Here is a 19,392-nt window from a genome sequence, read left to right as displayed (position 1 = left end):
CTTCTTTTTTTTCTTATAATTTTTTTAAACTAAGAAGTTATCAATTTCACAAAGAAAAGAGAAATTAAATTATCAAAGAACCCTTTTTGGAGGCCCAAACTATTTTTATTAGTTCTGCTCATGTAATTTGAAGTTTTCAAAAACACAAAATAATTGTTTTTATAATCCTAAAAATAATTCTTTTTAGAGAAATATAGTACCTACTAGAAACTCATATAAGTTGAATGAATGAAAGAAAATGGTTACTGACTTAGAATGTAAAACTTTATATCCCAGATTGCTTCTAGATACTGAAAGGAAAGGCTCATTTAGCAACATTAACTTGATCATACACTCTTACGTTTAGAATTCTTTATTTTAGAGTACTCAGGCAAAACAAATGCTGCAATTAAAAATGACCATTTCTGTATCTGGAAACAAAGAGCTCTTTTTTAAAACTCAAGTATGATATATTCAGTTTTGTGAAATGAATACTAATGAAATATAAATTCTTTAAATGCATTTCTGTTTTTTCTAAACTAATTCTCTTATACTTTCTGCTCATATATTATAAATAGATCTCAAACTTAAAATTCACAGTCTGTTTAATATTTTGCCTATGTATTTTAAACAAATCCAAAATTTAGTAGTTACTACAAAAATAAATGTAATCCCCAGGGTTGATCAAAGATTTAATCTGACCAGATGGGGCAAACTTGAGAAAGATTTTGACTTTCCACTCTGTTTTGCAACAAGAAAGGCTGATTTTTTTCTTTCTTTCTTTCTTTGTTAGAGAAACAGAGATCAGGCCATCCCCAGAGAAATGAGCAGGTGTGGCCATTTATAAGCATGTCTGCTTATATTACAAACCAGCATAAGAAAAGTTTGAAATGGGTTGAAAAGATCTGCTAAACAGTTTTAATGTTTTACTCTAAATCCTATTTATTCAGTCAAGAACTGATCAAGCTGGCAGGAAAATACCTAGTCTTCCCAAACCTTTAAAGATCTTGTAATTTTATTTTTTATTTTTATCTTTGGTTGCAAGTGAATAGGTGCACTTTGGTAATCCTTGCCTCTGGACAAGCACAAATTTTTTTTTTTTGTCCTTTCTGAATGCCTAATAACAGAGCTTTGCTTCCTGTCTAATGATGAAAGGGTGGCAGTCAAGTTCTTTCTCTTATTTTACTATAAAACTGAGGAATTTCACGGACCATTTTGAGAATAGAATCCAATGAAATATTAGCAGTACTAAGTAAATCCCTTTAAAAATTTTAGATAAGTTAAAATGTATTTAGCCCAAGTAATAGAAGTTCATTTACTAAAACTATGAAAACACTGAAGAACACAAGTAAGCACAGGATATTGTGTTGTTAAGGGAGTTATATGGGTTTATTGGTAGAAATACTCTGCTTTGTTCTATTATAAATACAGATTTACAAAGACTAAAGATGCAAACTATGTTGAAATAACATATTTGTAAATTTTGCAAAAGCATATTTCATGATAATGTGTGTAGACATGTTTCTTAAATAGAAAGCCTTCTCAGCCTATAGTTTTCAACTGACTGAATAAAAATATCTAATGTTATAAAAGACACCCTTGGGTGGGTAATGATCTCAGCAGCTACACTGACAGTTTCTCATGTTTTAATTCACCTTCACAAATCCATGGCATCATTTTTCGGCTAAAGTAATGTCAGTTAGTGACATTTGCGGCAAGTATCAAAAGGACCCCCCATGGCAGCCATTTTTATTTGATTCTTAAGATCCAAAGGCTGCTGAAAGAACAATTGAATAAAGTTGAGGATTGGAGAAGCTTGATTTTCTTGTTCTCTGTGAAATGAAACTCTAGTCTTTTTCTCCCTCTTCCCCTTAAAAGCAAAAGTCTGCTAGGGGGTTGTAGCTGTGTCAAAGCCGCTGGGATGCCACTGCTGATCACTTTAATTACTACGACTAAGGAGGATAAAATTAAAAGTAGCACCATTGAAGCAGTGGAAGAAAGCTTGCCTAGATGTCGGTGAACTGTGAAATATAAAAATTGCATACCAATACGTTTTTATGGAAAGGAAACAAGGAATTACATTACTTATTCTTGAAGAGTTTGTCCTTAAATTGTCAAGTTTTACTAGTGTGTCTATCTATGGCAGATTGTAGACCATTTTAGAACGATAAGGAAAATAGTATCTTGAAGACATGCTGTGAAAATATTTTTTCAGTTTATGTCCAAAGTGGTTAGTTAGGATCCATCTTCTATATTTGAATATTTAAATCCGTTGTGTTGAAATACAAGCTTTTTGTACCATAACAGGACTTTAGCCTTATTCTGAAGATGTTAGGTAAGAGGAAAGTGGAGCTTAAATGTATCACATTCAGCACTTTTCTGAAGGCTTATAATTTAAGGTCAAGAATGTAAGTTTTAAATGAATATAAATAAGTTAATTTCTCTTTACCTCTCTGTTTTCAGTAGCACAGAGGAGCATTAAACTTTATTTGTATAGCCCAAAAGTAAGTAAAAAACTGTTGTTGTTGTTTTTTAATCACAACAGCAATAGGGCTTGAGACAAATTTTCTGAACACCAACAATGTAATAGACAGGACCAACCCTTTGAAATCAGACAGACACTGATTTTAATTCTTACTGTGCCATTTACAAGATGTATGACCTTGGGCAGTATATTTAAGTGCAATTCCATTTCTGTGAAACCAGAGTGACATTGGTTACCTCAGAGTGGTGAATGGTAAATGAGACAGCACCTGTGAACACACTGCACAGGCACACAGCCAGTATTTACTTAAAAATATAGCTTCCCTCTAAAGAGTACATCCATCTTACAAAAGCGCGAATGTCCTATGTAAATCAGTCTAACTCTCTTAATCATACTGTACAGAAAAAGGTAAATGCCATCAGACCCATTCTTAAAAAAATAGGAAACCTGCTTCAATTTATTTAAGTTTATTTAGACGAGGCAGATAAATGAAAGATAGGTTTCCTATGTACTGAATTTTTCATGACAGCAGTCTTCTAAGGTACTTACACTGCATCCCATTGAAAGGATTCCTTTATTTTTTTCAGCAGATTTGGTAAACAGATGACTTATTTACAGCTATGAGTCACTCACTGTCTTCCTTTGAATGCAGAAAGGTGAAAACAGATAACACATTTCTGTATTTGAATAGTTTTAAGCAAACCATCATTGTCAGAAATACTCAAATCTACAAACATACAAAAATAACAAAATAATCATCATCCTTACTCTCTGGTCGTTTTATTCCTTTGACATAAACAATATGTTTCTTTTAAGTAAAAGATACAAAGATTTTGTATAATCTGTTCTTTAAATAATAATGTAAAAACTGACTTAATGAAGCCTATATGTAAAAATTAAGGTGAAATAGTTTTATATATAAGGAATCTGGAAATTAGTAATACTATCAGTTAAATTGGTTGCATAATCAATTGCTATAATTACAAGCTTTTCCTTGTGACCTTAACAATTAACTTCTATTTTCTCAGTTGGCTCTTTGTCTTAAGAGAACTTAATGGGTGAGAAAACAAACAGCACAGATATGCCATCCCACTGGAGAGCTCTAGGCCCAAGCAAAATTGTCTCTATGGTGTTAGGACATTAGTAGAAAAGTAAATCAAGGCAATCTGATAGGGAACTAGAATTCTGTCAATCAGGCTCAAGATTTTGTGCTGTGTCCATAAATTTTGTTTACTGTAGGGTTTTATGAGTTATAACCTGCCCTTGCAGTGTGTTAATGAGACTAAATCTTGCTACTTGAGAATTGAATTACAGCACACTTCTGGGCTAATGGTTATAAACAGAAAGTCCCATTAGGGCTGCATTCTGATTTGTTCATTTGCATTTTTTTCTATTGTATGGAGAACAATGACAGGTAAATAGTTACAAACAAACAATTTACATGGAAATTGATAAAGTGTCCCTAATTAGTATTTAGAGTTGGTTTTATTAATGATTGTCTGCTTTAAATTGCACTCTTGGTAAGATCTCAGAAACATTTGCAGATGGGAGTATTACTGTGGGAGGAGGAGAAAATGGTAGGTGGTAAGAGAAAGCTAGGTTCTCATTTCATATTCAGAAAGGTAGAATCATTTATTTCATTTTTATGCAGTTAAGATGACCCAAGACCACTTCATCTTAGTCTGAATCACCAAATTCCAACTCTGCAAGAAGTTATTACTCATGCAGTGAAATTCACTTAAACCTAGTTGCCTGAGGCATATCAAATAATGGTTTTTATTAGTGCTCTTAACTTCTCTTAAATTTGAAAGATGAAAGTTTAGTAAAAAGCTCAATTTTCCTTAGTTGGTCATGTAATTTGGTACTTTTGGGGATCAAATAGTTTGGAGGTTAAGAGCAGGGCCCTGTAGTCAAACAGACCAGGGTTGGACTCCGAGCTCTAACATCAGTTCTAGCTGTGAGATCTTGGAACTCTAAAACTAAATATTCTCATTGGTACAAATTGGGTTGTAAAAATTAAATGAACTCATCATACATATAAAGCACTTAGCACATAAAAGCTCATGAAATATGAATCAGTTCAGTTGAGTTCAGTCACTCAGTCATGTCCAACTCTTTGCGACCCCATGAACGGCAGCATACCAGGCCTCCCTGTCCATCACAAACTCCTGGAGTCCACCCAAACCTATGTCCATCGAGTCGGTGATACCATCCAACCATCTCATCCTCTGTCGTCCCCTTTTCCTCCTGCCCTCAATCTTTCCCAGCATCAGGGTCTTTTCCAATGAGTCAACTCTTTGCATCAGATGGCCAAAGTATTGGAGGTTCATCTTCAACATCAGTCCTTCCAATGAACACCCAGGACTGATCTCCTTTAGGATGGACTGGTTGGATCTCCTCACAGTCCACGGGACTCTCAAGAGTCTTCTCCAACACCACAGTTCAAAAGCATCAAAGCTGCGCTCAGCTTTCTTTATAGTCCAACTCTCACATCCATTCATGACCACTGGGAAAACCATAGCCTTGACTAGATGGACCTTTGTTGGCAAAGTAATGTCTCTGCTTTTTAATATGCTGTCTAGGTCGGTCATAACTTTCCTTCCAAAGAGTACATGTCTTTTAATTTCATGGCTGCGGTCACCATCTGCAGTGATTTTGGAGCCCAGAAAAATAAAGTCAGCCACTGTTTCCACTGTTTCGCCATCTATTTGCCATGAAGTGATGTAGTTTTCTGAATGTTGAGCTTTAAGCCAACACCAAAATCACCATTATCAAGCCTACCTTTCCTTTTTATTTTCTAAGTTTAGAAATACTAATAATAAACTGAGGATTTTTGTGTATTATTATTATTGCATCTTCAGTTTCACTCTACCCAATGTATACTACTCCTCTAACTACAAATAAGTCTGCCTCTCTAAATATTAAGAAAATTACTTTCTCTTGAATGTTAGCTCTCTAGTCTTTTGCCCCTACCACAACCATCCAACCTAGAAACCTGTCATCTCATTTCTTTCTTCCTTTACCCCAAGACTTTTTAAAAATAACTTATATTACAAAGGTAGTGTCGTTATATTATAGAAAGTTAGAAAATGAAGAGAAATTGAGGAAAACAAAAATACCACATTTCCATACCCTGATAGCTCCACCATGACAACTTTGTAAATAACCTTTTAGGTCTGCATATATATTTTGCCAAAAAGACAAAATTAAGTTATTAATGTATAAACAGTTTTTGCAGTCATTGTATTTTCTCTCATTTAATACTACAATTATATTCAGATTTCTTTAATTTATTCAGCAGTGTCCTTTATAGCTGGTTTATCCAACTAGTGTCTAACCCAGGCCTATACATTGCATCTGGTCAGGTCCCTTTTATTGGTGGGGATGGTGATTGGTTAGTTGGTTTTTGTTGTGTGTTTGTTTTTATAACTCTCTCTCATTAAAATGACCAGGTCAGTTAGCCTGAATATTCTACTTGCTAGGTTGGTTAGTTTGCTTCCTTGTTCTGCCATTTATCATGTTTCTCTATCCCCTGTGTTTATGATAAACTGGAGATTATATATCTAAAGGCTTAGTAGATTCACTTTAGACATTTGGGCTAGAGTATTATAGGTGGCGCTTGCTTCATGTGCTTCACATCAAAAAACATGTTACATATGGTTGACTCAACATTAGAGATGCCAAGATTGACCATTAGAGTAGTGTTCTAATCCCTGATCTAGTTCTGATGTCTCGATTTAAAATATGGTTTTCTTCTTACAACCGGGAAATAATCTATATGGTATTACTTAACCACATGATCTAATTATTAATGTGTAAAACAATCCCAAACATAATGGTCTAAAATTATTTTTATCCTCACTGGTTCTGTGGGTCAGGATTTCAGATAGGGTACAGTGTGTGTGCTTTGTCTCTGTTCCACATTGTCTGAAGTCTCAGTTGGGGAGACTTGAGCAGTTGGAAGTGACCCAAAGTGGCTAAAGGCTGAGATTCTGAAGAAGCCTTTATTCACATGTCTGATACGTGAGCTCAGAAGACTCAAGACTGAACTTGGCTGGGAATGTGAACTAGTGCACCTGCATATAGCTTGGGATTCTCACAACATGACAGTTGGGTTCCCAAAACACATAAAATGCAAGAATTTCAAGAGAACTGGGCAAAAGGGTATAGCCTTTTCTGACCCAGCCTTGCAAGTCACCTTCAACACTTCTGTTTTCTGTTGATTATATACAAGTCACTTACACTAGCCCATACTCAAGGGGAAGGAAATTAAATATGTCATCTCTTGATGAGGAAATAGCAAGGTCACACTGCAGAATGTTTGTAGGATGAGAAATACTGTCATGGTCATCTTTGGAAAGTATGTAATATAAATATCCAGTTTCCCATCAAACATTTTCTTAGGAGCTTTAATAATAGTTCATAAGCCTTGCTAGAATCAATCATTCTTGTATGAATGGGAAAGTTTCATTTTTTTATTTTGCTTTTAAAGAAATTATTATTATAGCTGGCATCATTTTATAAAGTAGAGTTTTCTGTTGTGTCACTAACTGGGCTATTTATTAGTTGCCCTAAACTTCAGTTCCCACTGGAAAGACAGGATAAGTGCTTGATTTTTTTTCTCCAAATACTAATTTGGGGGAATACTCTTTTTTTAAATTATCTATTTATTTGGCTATGCCATATTTAATTTGCAGCACACTAGATTTTCAGTCTTCATTGCAGCACTTGGGATCTTTAGTTGTAGCATGTGAGCTCTTAGTTGCGGTATGTGGGATCCACTTCCCCAACCAGGGACCAAACCTGGGCCTCCTGCTTTGGGACCGCAGAGTCCCAGCTGCTAGACCACCAGGAAGTCTCAAGGAGTTCTATTAAAAGCACCCCCAGATGAGTTTATATATCCTCTAAGAACTTTTTGAATGTCATAATGAATTGATGAATTTTCACTGATTCATTGTGTGATTTCATTGATTATTCAATTCATCACAGTCATTGGGTGTTTGTTTGATACTGAATTGTTTCACTTTGCTCACTGGGAGCTTCAAGCTTGTCTCTGGGTCCATTCTATACCCCTGTTAATCTACCCTCATTAATTTTGACAGCTCTCAGTTCTAGCCATCTCAAAATTTGTGAACAATTGCCTAGGCCTGAACTCCATCAGTCTAGTGACTTACCCCGCTCTCTAATGCTGTTACCTACCAAGTTTAATTGCCCTTTTTAAACTTTCAGACTCATTAACCTCTAACATTTACTGCAGTCGATTATTCCCTTTTTCATGGAAGCCTCTTCATCTTTGATTCTCAAGATGTATCAGTGTTACAGTTCTCATCCTCTTCCTTCTCTGTCTTCTTTTCCTATTTTTACCTAAACGTAGATGTTTTCCATGATTTCAGTTCAGTTCAGTCGCTCAGTCGTGTCCGACTCTTTGCGAACACATGAATCGCAGCACGCCAGGCCTCCCTGTCCATCACCGTCTCCCGGAGTTCACTCAGACTCACATCCATCGAGTCTGTGATGCCATCCAGCCATCTCATCCTCGGTCGTCCCCTTCTCCTCCTGCCCCCAATCCCTCCCAGCATCAAAGTCTTTTCCAGTGAGTCAGCTCTTCGCAGGAGGTGGCCAAAGTACTGGAGTTTCAGCTTTAGCATCATTCCTTCCAAAGAAATCCCAGGGCTGATCTCCTTCAGAATGGACTGGTTGGATCTCCTTGCAGTCCAAGGGACTCTCAAGAGTCTTCTCCAACACCACAGTTCAAAAGCATCAATTCTTCAGCGCTCAGCCTTCTTCACAGTCCAACTCTCACATCCATACATGACCACAGGAAAAACCATAGCCTTGACTAGACGGACCTTTGTTGGCAAAGTAATGTTTTAGTTAGTAGGTTTTATTTTTCTCTACAGAACTTCTTCAGGTGATTTCGTGTATTCCTGTCACTTTGGCCATTAGCTCTGTAGTCATAGTTTGACTTCACTCTCTAGCATCATTTTCACTTCCCAACTACTTACATCTTGACTCAAATGTCCAACCAGCCTCTCAAATCTAGTCTATCTTACCCCGGACTTCCAGCCTTTTCCTCTTATAATTCATCTTCGTTTTTCTATTTCTATTTTTAATGCCACATTTCTAGTTACCCAAGTTTAGAACTTCTGAGTCAGCTTTTTTTCTTCCCTCTACCTCTGATCAGTTACCAAGAATTGATACAGGTACCAGTTCTAGCTCTGATGTGTTTCTTACGCTTGTCTCCTTCCATTCCCATTGCCACTATCCCAGTTCTGAGTCTCATGATAGCTTCCTCGTCCTATTTATAAGAGCCTCCTAAGTACTCTCTTTCCAGTCCCTCTGTGCCAACCTATTTTATACGTTGTTGTTAAATGTACACCTCTGGTTGATCATCCCCCTTGGCGGGGGGGGGGGGGGGGGGGAGTTACACACAAAAGCAAACTTCTTTCTTCTGAACTCTTCCTGCATTTTAATCGCATCCCCTTATTGTGGCTGTTTTAGCTCTCCCTCTGTATTAGAAGCTTTGTGAGTATAAATTATAAATTTTCATGCCTGAAATTTCTATAGCAAGTACCAAGCACCAGGATGTGTGCTAAGGACCAAAGATACAAAGATAAGTCAAATCTAGCTCCTGCCTTTGAGTGGCTCAATTCTGCTAAGGAGGCATTTGTGCAGAGTTTTAACTTGATATGTAGTGTTTTAAAAAGTAATCACTTGCACTGCACACACACACACACACACACACACACACTCTTTTGTAGCAACAAAGGAGAACTTTCCACCAGCAAGGAGGACAGAAGAGTAGTCAGAGAAATTTAGTGGATTTGAAATGAATCTTGAGGAATGAGTAGGAGTTAAATAAATGAGAGAGGAACTTTCCAGGAAGATGAAATGATGTATTCATTTCAAATCCATGGATGCATGAAACCACATGATACAAACAATTTGTATAAATAGATGTGAGGTTTTATAGAGATTGGAAGAGGTTAACTACAGATATGTTGGGGCCAGATTATTTCAGGCTTTGTTTTGTCATAATAATAATGCCTTATATACTTTCCAGTTTACAAAGCAATTTCACATTGATTATTTGCAATTCATAATAACCTGTTTTTAGGAGGCAAAATCTAATTTATTTAATTCTCTGTCATTTTTAGTTATTTCAAATACCAAAACCCATGCTAGATTTTACTTTTTCTTTTCAGTGTGTGTCTTGGGGGAGAGTAGAAATGGAGATAGTAGTACATCAGTACCTAATTCTGATTTTTAAAACTATCAACAATAACTGAGGAACTAATGTGCTATCTATTCCTGCTGTAGCCCCCTAAAAATACCATTTTCTGTATTTGACCAATATGATGTAGCAGCATTTTCTATTATCAAACATTTCCTTTAGCCAGTGCTATATGCCTTTACTAGAGACATGCAAGTTACATTTTAATCTTAAAAAAATTATGTGTTAATTGAAATTCTGTTTGCAGTATTGTGACTTTTTTCCTAAAAGCCCGGTCATTTTCTTAATAGTTGATCCTGCTACTTTCTCAGTAATTATATTGCCAAACATTCTTTAAAGGCTACTTTGAATTTTTAACAGACATTTTAGTAGAATAATTTGTAAATGTTTTTAAAAATCTGATTCTTGGATGTCTTTTAAAAATGGTGTGACATCCAACTGATATAGAGCATCCTATTTATAATGTGGGCCAAGCACCATGCTGTAAACCAGTTACTATCATGATGATCAGATTGAAAATGAAATTGCATTTCTGTCAATTACTGAGTTGGCAACTGTTCAATATATCTTAGCAGCAAGATGAAGAGCGACGTCGGCAGCTGAGAGAGAGAGCTCGTCAGCTAATAGCAGAAGCTCGATCTGGAGTGAAGATGTCAGAACTTCCCAGCTATGGTGAAATGGCTGCAGAAAAGTTGAAAGAAAGGTCAAAGGCATCTGGAGGTGAGTTTAAGAATCTTGTATCATATTCTACAGACAACCCAGAAATCCGTGATGGACCTTTCAGGACATTTTATTCTTACTTCAAAATGTTGTGCATCAAATACATAAAGTTTCTAACCTACTGGTGTGTTGCTAAAAACTTAAAGAAAACATAGTAAATCAGAAGATGACTATTGCCATTTTTCAAAATCAACTCTTTGACTTAATTTTTAACAACTCAGGAAGTACTTTGATTATGATTAAGTATGATTAGTACTCGAGAAATACCAAGAATATGATTTAGGAGAAAACTCTGACAGGCCTTAGTTTGTGATTCCCCATGATACCTCATTAATTGTATTAGAATGGTAAAATGCAATCAAGTCCTCAGCATCTGGATCACAAGACTTGTTAGTGGAGAGCTTTGGCTTGAGAGATTTTCACTTTGAGCCAGATCTTCGGAAAGTAGCTTTAACAACGTTTCCAGCACTATAACCTGACATGTAAGAATTTTTAATAAGTCCCATATGCATTTCTCTTAGTCTTCTTATTTGAAGAGGGTCTTTTTCAATATCTGTAGAAATTTTTCTAAGCTTGATGTTGAAACAAGGACTATATACACATATAATTAAAGGGAATTTTAATTTTACCTCTCAGTGCTCAATTTCAGCACTTTTAACTTGAAACTTTTTACATTTTTATTTTAGTAGTATACTCAAGAGGGCTTTTTTATTTCAAAGGTACGTGACCTATTTATCTACCAGAACATGCCAGGTACTTGTTCTGAGTTAATCTTAAATGCTAAGATCACTCTGGAGAGTAGGCAAGTGAGGACTCGAATAAAACCTTAGAGAACTGAAACAAAGGAAACTATTTCTAGGTCAATAATAAGTTTCTTCATAGTAAACTGAAACTTACTGCTGTTATTTCTAATTGATCCCTTATATTAAAATCTTACTGTTGTAGAGCATTCCAACAATTGCCTATAGCATGTTACCTCATCCCCATATATTTGAAAGCTGCTTTCCCAAATAGCTATGTTTCTGTCCATCTGGTGTTCTCAGAATGTTTGTTTCTTAGTTAAGTCTTTCATCTTACCTTTTCAACTCCTATCATTCAGAGTTTTTATTACAGTTTCTATATGGAGAAGGGAATGGCAGCCCACTCCAGTATTGTTGCCTGAAGAATCCCATGGACAGAGCAACCTTGCAGGCTACAGTCCATGGGGTCGCAAGAGTCGGACACAACTGAGTGACTTTCACTACTTCAGTAAACACTCACAGCTACATTTATATAATGCTATTATAGTTTGCTTTCATTTATTAGTAGTAAGAAGATGTTTCTTTGATATCATAGAAATTCCAGATACTCTCAGTAAACCTTAGTTAGATGTCTCTGCTTCCTTGTATCGCAGAATGATTAAAGAAAAAAAAAGCCTCATATTCTTGACCCTCCAGATAGACTGTTAAAACTACTGGTATTATTTCCATGTGACATTGTAAACCCATAGAAGAGTAAACATAAAATAGAGAGGCATCCACTGTCTCTTTTAATTTTTTTTTTCCTAACAGGCAGCAGATAACAATGCTAAATGAGTTGTGAACTCTGGGAAAACTAAGGATTAAAATTTTCTGACTAAGGGTATGGGGTGAGTCAGCTATGTAATTGGTCTTATCTCTATAATCCAATCCCAGTTGAGACTAAGCCAGAACTAGACTAGGTAGAGAGACTTAGTCAGTGTTACATCCTCCAAAATGGGTAGCTTCCCAGCTTGGTAACTAGGGAAAGTGAAGACCTGATTTTGGCATCATTCAACAGTCAACAAAGTGAATAAAGAACAAGTGAGGATTAGATCTCTGAAACTAACAAAGAAGTACAGACTAGAAAAGGAAAAGCCAGATGAAATGAAGATGGGACAGAGTTCAACAGATGACTTATGAGAACCTGCTGAAGAGTGAAGACTCTTCCCTAAGATGCCCAACGTGATCAGGGCCCATTTCTCTCATAGACCATACCATACCTTGCATGTTGGAAGTGGCCACATATCAGATGGTAGGCTCTTAATCAGAGCTGAAGTTGGCCTTCAAGCAGTGCAGGCCTTTTTCTTGACCTCAGTGGTGGATATTGGCCTGTCTTCATAAGGGTGTATAGATCTGACTAGGTCTGCTCTGGCATCAAAGCCTAAGCTGAAGCTTTCAAGGCCAGAATGGAAGGGACCTTTAGGTCAAGGGAAAGGGTAAGATTCTTTCCTAGAATTCAACCATTCATACATAGATATTTATCTATTTAGTGGTGCCAGCTGTTGTGTTGGGCCAGGATTTGGCTAACTTCCTAGAAAGGGCCAGAGTAAATTTTTACAGGCTTGCAGGCCATACGTTCTCGCTCTTAACTGCTTGGCTCTGCCCTTGTAGATTTGAACAATACGTAAATTAATGGGCATGCCTGTTATTTACCCTGAAAGGGTGGTAGGCTGGATTTTGCCCCCATGCTATAGTTTGCTGGCATTTACATAGCTAATTAGAAATTCACTTGATTTCACAAGAGTCTAATTCCTAAATGAAAATGACCCTTTGGGGTTGATAAGTCAGGAAAAACAATTAACAAATTAGTGTCCACTCTTCCACTGTCTAATGGGAATTACCAAATCTGAATAAGGAATGGTGCAAAATGAGAGAGGAATGTGTAGGGACCAGCCTAGATGATGGACTAGAGAGGGAAATTTTTTGGAAGCAGTGGTCCAGAGTGACAAAGAAGAGGGAGTAGTCAAGAGCTGAAATAATAAGGTGAAAGCACAACCTAGGAGATGTGTTGAACTTGATACTCAGACTCATTGCCTGAACCTATTTGAAATGCTTGGTTTTTTCCATTCTCAGCAGCCAGCCTCAGTGAGGAAAAGAAACTTGCTAAGTTTGAGGTGAGGTGTCATGAGCCTCAGGTGTTCACAGAAAGTATTTGTAAGTTATTTTAGATCTCTGAAGCCAGGTATCCAAGCATCCCACTTACATCCTATTTCAACCAGAAATAGCCTAATTCTTATGAAATAACAGAACCTGTCCAAGGAACTACAGCCTCAGTTCAGTTCAGTCTCTCAGTCGTGTCGGACTCTTTGCAACCCCATGAATCGCAGCATGACAGGCCTCCCTGTCCATCGCCAACTCCCGGAGTTTACCCAAACTCATGTCCATTGAGTTGGAGATGCCATCCAACCATCTCATCTTCTGTTGTCCCCTTCTTCTGCCCCCACTCTCTGCCCAGCGTCAGGGTCTTTTCCAATGAGTCAGTTCTTCGTATCAGGTGGCCAAAGTACTGGAGTTTCAGCTTCAGCATCAGTCCTTCCAATGAACACCCAGGACTGATTTCCTTTAGGATGGACTGGTTGGAACTCCTCGCAGTCCAAGGGACTCTCAAGAGTCTTCTCCAACACCACAGTTCAAAAGCATCAATTCTTCGGTGCCCAGCTTTTTTCACAGTCCAACTCTCACATCCATACGTGACCACAGGAAAAACCATAGCCTTGACTAGACGGACCTTTGTTGGCAAAGTAATGTCTCTGCTTTTGAATATGCTGTCTAGGTTGGTCATAACTTTCCTTCCAGGGATTAATTTCATGGCTGCAACCACCATCTGCAGTGATTTTGGAGCCCAAAAAATAAAGTCTGACACTGTTTCCACTACAGCCTAGCTTTTACTTATTCTCCTCTTGAAATAATTTGAAGGCTTAGAAGAGAGTCAGGTGATATTGTGGTATTCTACATGTGTTTTTTCCATTTTTTCTTCATTTTTTAGTTGTAGACCTATAGCAGCCTTTTAAACTTCTCATTTTAGGTAGCAAACTTATGAGTTCATTTATTATATTGATCTTACTTGGCAAAGTACAGTTGTTTGGGGCCAAAGTGTGATATTTTCATTTTTAGTTATGTGGTATTTTGGTCAGAGAATATGGCCTGAATTTCTGCTTTGAAAATTAAAAAGTTTTTGCCTAAACAAATGTTGCATTTTTATTAGTGGTCCATGGGCACTTGCAAGGAAGGTGTTTGTCCAGTTTGAAGATGATATTATATCTATAATATATTACATGGTATATATTATATAGATTTTTTATATATTTATGTATACTTAAATCTTTGTATATTTTGTGTCATAACTATGATACCTACCATATCATATATAGGATATTTTATGTCATATCTATTTATTTTTATTCTGTAGTTTATTGGTTTGGTTTGAGTTGGGTTAGAATCATTTAACTTTTTTTTTTAAGGGATCATGTAACTATTAAGCAGACATTTTTGCCCTTCTTTGATTTAGATGGAATAGTATCCTTTGTTTTTGGATTTCAAGTGGATAAATTAAAATTAAAAAATTTTATCCATGAGACTGTGTGCCTGCGTTATCCTTATTTCAGTTATGGTAAATAGATTTGTCTAAATTTACTCAACCAAAATAAAATCTTAGAGGCCTTCAGTAATTTTTATTTTCAGCTTTCATTAATAATATATTTATATTGTTTTCTATCATTTTATAACTTTACAAGTCATAAATTTTACAGAGGGCCTTCAATGAGAATTTTTAAATCATGATGCAAATGCGATATCTTATTCTGAAAATCTTTTTTTCTGGAAAGAAACAGTTTCATGTAAACATAGGTGTTCTCTAAACTACCATTTTGTGTAAATATGTTTTTAACAGTAGCCTCAACTTCTTTTTTTTTAAGTACAGATATTCTTTTTTTTTTAACTGTTCCCTTATATTCAGACTTTTCATTCAATTTATTTATAAATGATAAGTCTTATAAGACTGGTCTTATTTCTGTGCTATTAATCATACCATTGGGATCCCCATTTTGCTTATAGTGCTATACAGTGTCAGTTGGAATGCATTGTCTCATTCCAGTGTATGTATAATCTCTTTCTACTTTTTCCTACGTACAGGCCATACTTGCAAACCACCTTCTATTGTGTATTGTATCTCTAGTTTACTTTATGCCACGCTTACCTGCTGCTGCTGCTGCTGCTCCTGCTAAGTCGCTTCAGTCGTGTCCGACTCTGTGCAACCCCATAGACGGCAGCCCACCAGGCTCCCCCATCCCTGGGAGTCTCCAGGCAAGAATACTGGAGTGGGTTGCCATTTCCTTCTCCAATGCAGGAAAGTGAAAAGTGAAAGTGAAGTTGCTCAGCCGTGTCTGACTCTTAGCAACTCCGTGGACTGCAGCCTACCAGGCTCCTCCATCCATGGGATTGTCCAGGCAAGAGTACTAGAGTGGGTTGCCACTGCCTTCTCCGGCCATGCTTACCTAGTGGGTTTTAAATGGTTAGCCTTAAAGATATATATAATCTTATATATATCATATATTTAATATGTAATAATTTAAGCACACAGACACACATGTACTTTAGTTCTGCTAAAATTCATTAAGAGTATTTCGATAGGTATTAAGAAATATGTAACAATAACTGTTAAAAAAAAATCAAGTGTTCATTGTAAAACTGAAGTCGTGAATGGAAAGAAAGTGGAAATCTATTCTTAAGAAAACCTGATCATTAGAGGAGATCAAGTTTTACTCTTCCCCTTCCCAAATAGTAATCCTTATCTAAGGTTAACAATACATTTAAAAACTTTTGAGTTAGCCTATTCATCATTACTGGTGAGGAGTAGTATGGGTAGAGTTTTCATTTAGCCAGGAAATAAAATGAATGGCACCTGTTTAACATCACACATTATCCTGGCATGTGTAAAGGAGTAAAGACTAACCCACTGCATAACCCCAGGACCTGAAGTACCCATATCCAACCACTGTTCCAGACTTAGCTTCTTTTCATAACAATGCCATCCTTCTAGTCCCTCTGTCTGGAGAGTCAGTGTTGACATCTGTCTCACTCTTCCTCTCATCAGTATCCCTCCCAACTACCCATTATCCAGCTGGTTTTCAAGTCATACCCACTCCCAATTATTTTATGATATATTAAGCCCTCCATACTACTTGCCTGGAGGTTATGAGTCTCCAACATGGATTTCCTGCCTCCACCCTTTCTTTTCTAGAGTCCATCGTCTTACTCAGTGATCTCAAATGAAGGGTGATGTCACATGGCTAGTATACTCCTGTGTGCAATCCCTGAACCACTTTTTCTTTCACATATGAAGACATGTCAGAACGTAAGCAAGAGTAATATTTTAGGAATAATATTGGAGATACTTTAATTCATAAAACATAAGCTTCAGTACTTTTATAGTAATTATACATATTTCACAACTGATTACCATAAAACACTGTGGTAGAAAACTGCTTATATAAATTGTTCTCAACTTAAACAACACATTGCCCATCATGTCTGACCAGCAAACCAGTGTCCCTCTGTTCCTACCAAGTAAAATCTTTTTACCTTTTAAGTCTTACTTCCCATTATTTCACTTTAAGTATGCTTGAGCCAAATAGGACTTTACACCATTTTTTGAACATAATGTACACTTTCGTGCTCTCATGCCACTAAACCTCTTCCCTCAATTGTACTTTTTGAAATTCTGTACATTTCTGAAGACTCAATTTAAAGGTTAGTGCTTCCAAAAAATAGTTCCTTGTGCTACTGGCAAAAGAATAATCTTCTCATCCTTTGAATTTGCTCTTTATCTAATTTTTACTTCATAACACTTAACTGTCCTACATGGTATTATAGTCATTTGTATATATAACTTCTGGTCCCTGGGTTGGGAAGATCCCCTGGAGAAGGGATAGGCTACCCACTCCAGTATTCTTGTGCTTCTCTGGTGGCTCAGATGCTAAAGAATCTGCCCACAGTACGGGAGACCTGTGTTCAATCCCTCGGTTGGGAAGATCCCCCTGGAGAAGGGAATGGCTACCTAGTCCAGTGTTCTTGCCTGGATAATTCCAGGGACAGAGGAGCCTGGCAGGCTACAATCCATGGGGTCGCAAAGAGTCGGACATGACTGAGTGACCTTCACTTATATGTAACTTTAAGGTGGAATAAATGTCTTAAAACTTGGTATCTTATGAAACCTGATATCTCTTCAACATCTAGCAGTGTTTTGTAAATTGCAGTTTCAGTATACAATAAAAGTTTCTTGAAAAAGTAAATGAATGAATGTTGAATTTTGTGCTTTCACTCTAGATTAATTATGGACAGTAGAAATCAATAGGGGCTGGTTGCGGGAACAAAATGCCATACTCTAAAATCTATTGATTGTAAACTCTCTAATAGGAGGAAGTGTTCTGAATACTTCCTTGGTACTCAGGAAATATTTGTTCATTCATTTCCCTTTACTACAGAACTATTTAGAGAAGAATTTTTGAGAACAATGAAGATGATGGTGCTGACTTTTATGAAATTAGTCAAATAGTTGTACTAAGCACAGTCAATTAGAAAAGCTCTCTCAACTAATTGTACTTAAATAATATAGCCAAGTATAATACCTTAATGTTTTGAAAGCATTTAGCAATATTTTCCCTTGCGGGTATTTCTCATTCTTTTTCTCTCTGTTGTATTCTTCTAAATGGCTTCCATTAGGAAGTCTTCAATAAATGTAAACTATTATTATTAATATTAATGCTCACAGTAAATATTTACTTGGGAAGCCCAAAATCAAACACACACTGTACAGGGAAAAGGACAAATATTGAAGGTTTAAGCCAAAGTTATAGAATTTAGAATTTCTCAATTGCAATAACCTTTGGAACATCTCATTATTAATAAAAGTTGCCCTATGAAAAATAAACTGTAGAATAGTAGGGATATTCTTCAACTCCCAGGGCTAGACAGATATCTCTCCAAAAGGTACATTGCCTGTCAGTAGCAGAATTTAAAGCTTAGCTTCTAATATACAGATCTACTGCTATGCCTTTTTCAATAGATAATGTTGAAAATTACTTAACCAACTTATCATTAGGATTTAAAAAGGAGAAATATGTAATATAAATCTTTTTAAAAGATATCATTAATTAATTATGACCTATAATACATTTTGTTAAATGTATAAAAAAATAGTATAATGCTACCTCATTCCCATGTACTTAATTTTGAGTAATAACAGTGTTTTCCCAGCTTTATGTCTTCCACGATGTACTGTCTTAATTGTTTCTGAACTTTCTTTGGTATAAAGGTACTGTCTATTCTCATCTCAATGTTTGTTCTTAATTTGTCTATAATGCTTTCACTCATATTTCATTAATAGTACAAAAGCATTTAAGTCTTCATGCAGATAATTTAAAAATAGCTACAAGTTTATAAAGAATGATTTGTTTCTTTATATATTTATTTCTAGTAAATGATAAAATATGAAATTTTTGGTGACTTTCTTATTTGATGACTTTTTTATCGAACCAACTTTATTTTTATTTACTGTTGTTAGAAATTAGCAGATTACATTTTAAAATATAGGGATTCAGTGAGCTCAATAATTCAGAGACAGCATGTGGCAAATTGTCAAAATCTTTGCATCTGCTTTGATGTGACAATTCATCTTTGACATGGAAATGTAAAATATAAATGTTAATCCAATAATGAAAAGAGTTGACTTAAAACTGATTTCTTAACTTGCTTGTCTGTGTCAGACCTGAATTTGAACTGTCATTAAAATACTGATTTTTCTTTCCTATATAAAATAGAAATAATATACTAATAATATACTAACATTATTGCTACATGTTCCTACAGATGAAAATGATAATGTTGAGATAAATACTAACGAGGAGATTCCTGAAGGCTTTGTTGTAGGAGGTGGAGATGAACTTACTAACTTAGAAAGTGACCTTGATACTCCCGGTAATTTCAAATTATAAATACTTTGTGTCCTGCTGCATGGCAAACTCTTCTGTTACATTTTTATTATTATCTCACCAATAATGATAGTACATTCTTTTGGTAGTTTTGTTACATCTTATGCCCTCACAAATCATTTAGCTAACTCCACCTTCCATCAGTTTTATATTATTATTTTGTTTTAGGCTTAATGTTAAAATTAGCAGTAATAGTAAAATGGCAAA

General features: G+C 36.0%; 1 protein-coding gene across 24 annotated transcripts in view; it reads left to right on the top strand.

Moving 5' to 3' along the window:
• The window catches only part of EHBP1 (EH domain binding protein 1), a 356,949-nt gene that overhangs the window by 284,726 nt on the left and 52,831 nt on the right, over nucleotides 1–19,392 (top strand). For 8 of the 24 annotated variants that reach the window (XM_060412046.1, XM_060412043.1, XM_060412044.1 and 5 more), the window contains 2 exons: nucleotides 10,271–10,418; nucleotides 19,064–19,171. In XM_060412046.1, the coding sequence (XP_060268029.1) occupies nucleotides 10,271–10,418; nucleotides 19,064–19,171 (256 nt within the window). The remainder of the gene's footprint in view (nucleotides 1–10,270; nucleotides 10,419–19,063; nucleotides 19,172–19,392) is intronic. The other 16 variants (XM_060412056.1, XM_060412049.1, XM_060412055.1 and 13 more) reach the window with 3 other exon arrangements.

The sequence above is a fragment of the Ovis aries genome, chromosome 3 (genome assembly GCF_016772045.2).
Source record: "Ovis aries strain OAR_USU_Benz2616 breed Rambouillet chromosome 3, ARS-UI_Ramb_v3.0, whole genome shotgun sequence".
Lineage (NCBI taxonomy): Eukaryota > Metazoa > Chordata > Mammalia > Artiodactyla > Bovidae > Ovis > Ovis aries.
Note: the sequence above shows the minus strand (reverse complement) of the source record. Positions and strands in the feature narration are given on the sequence as shown.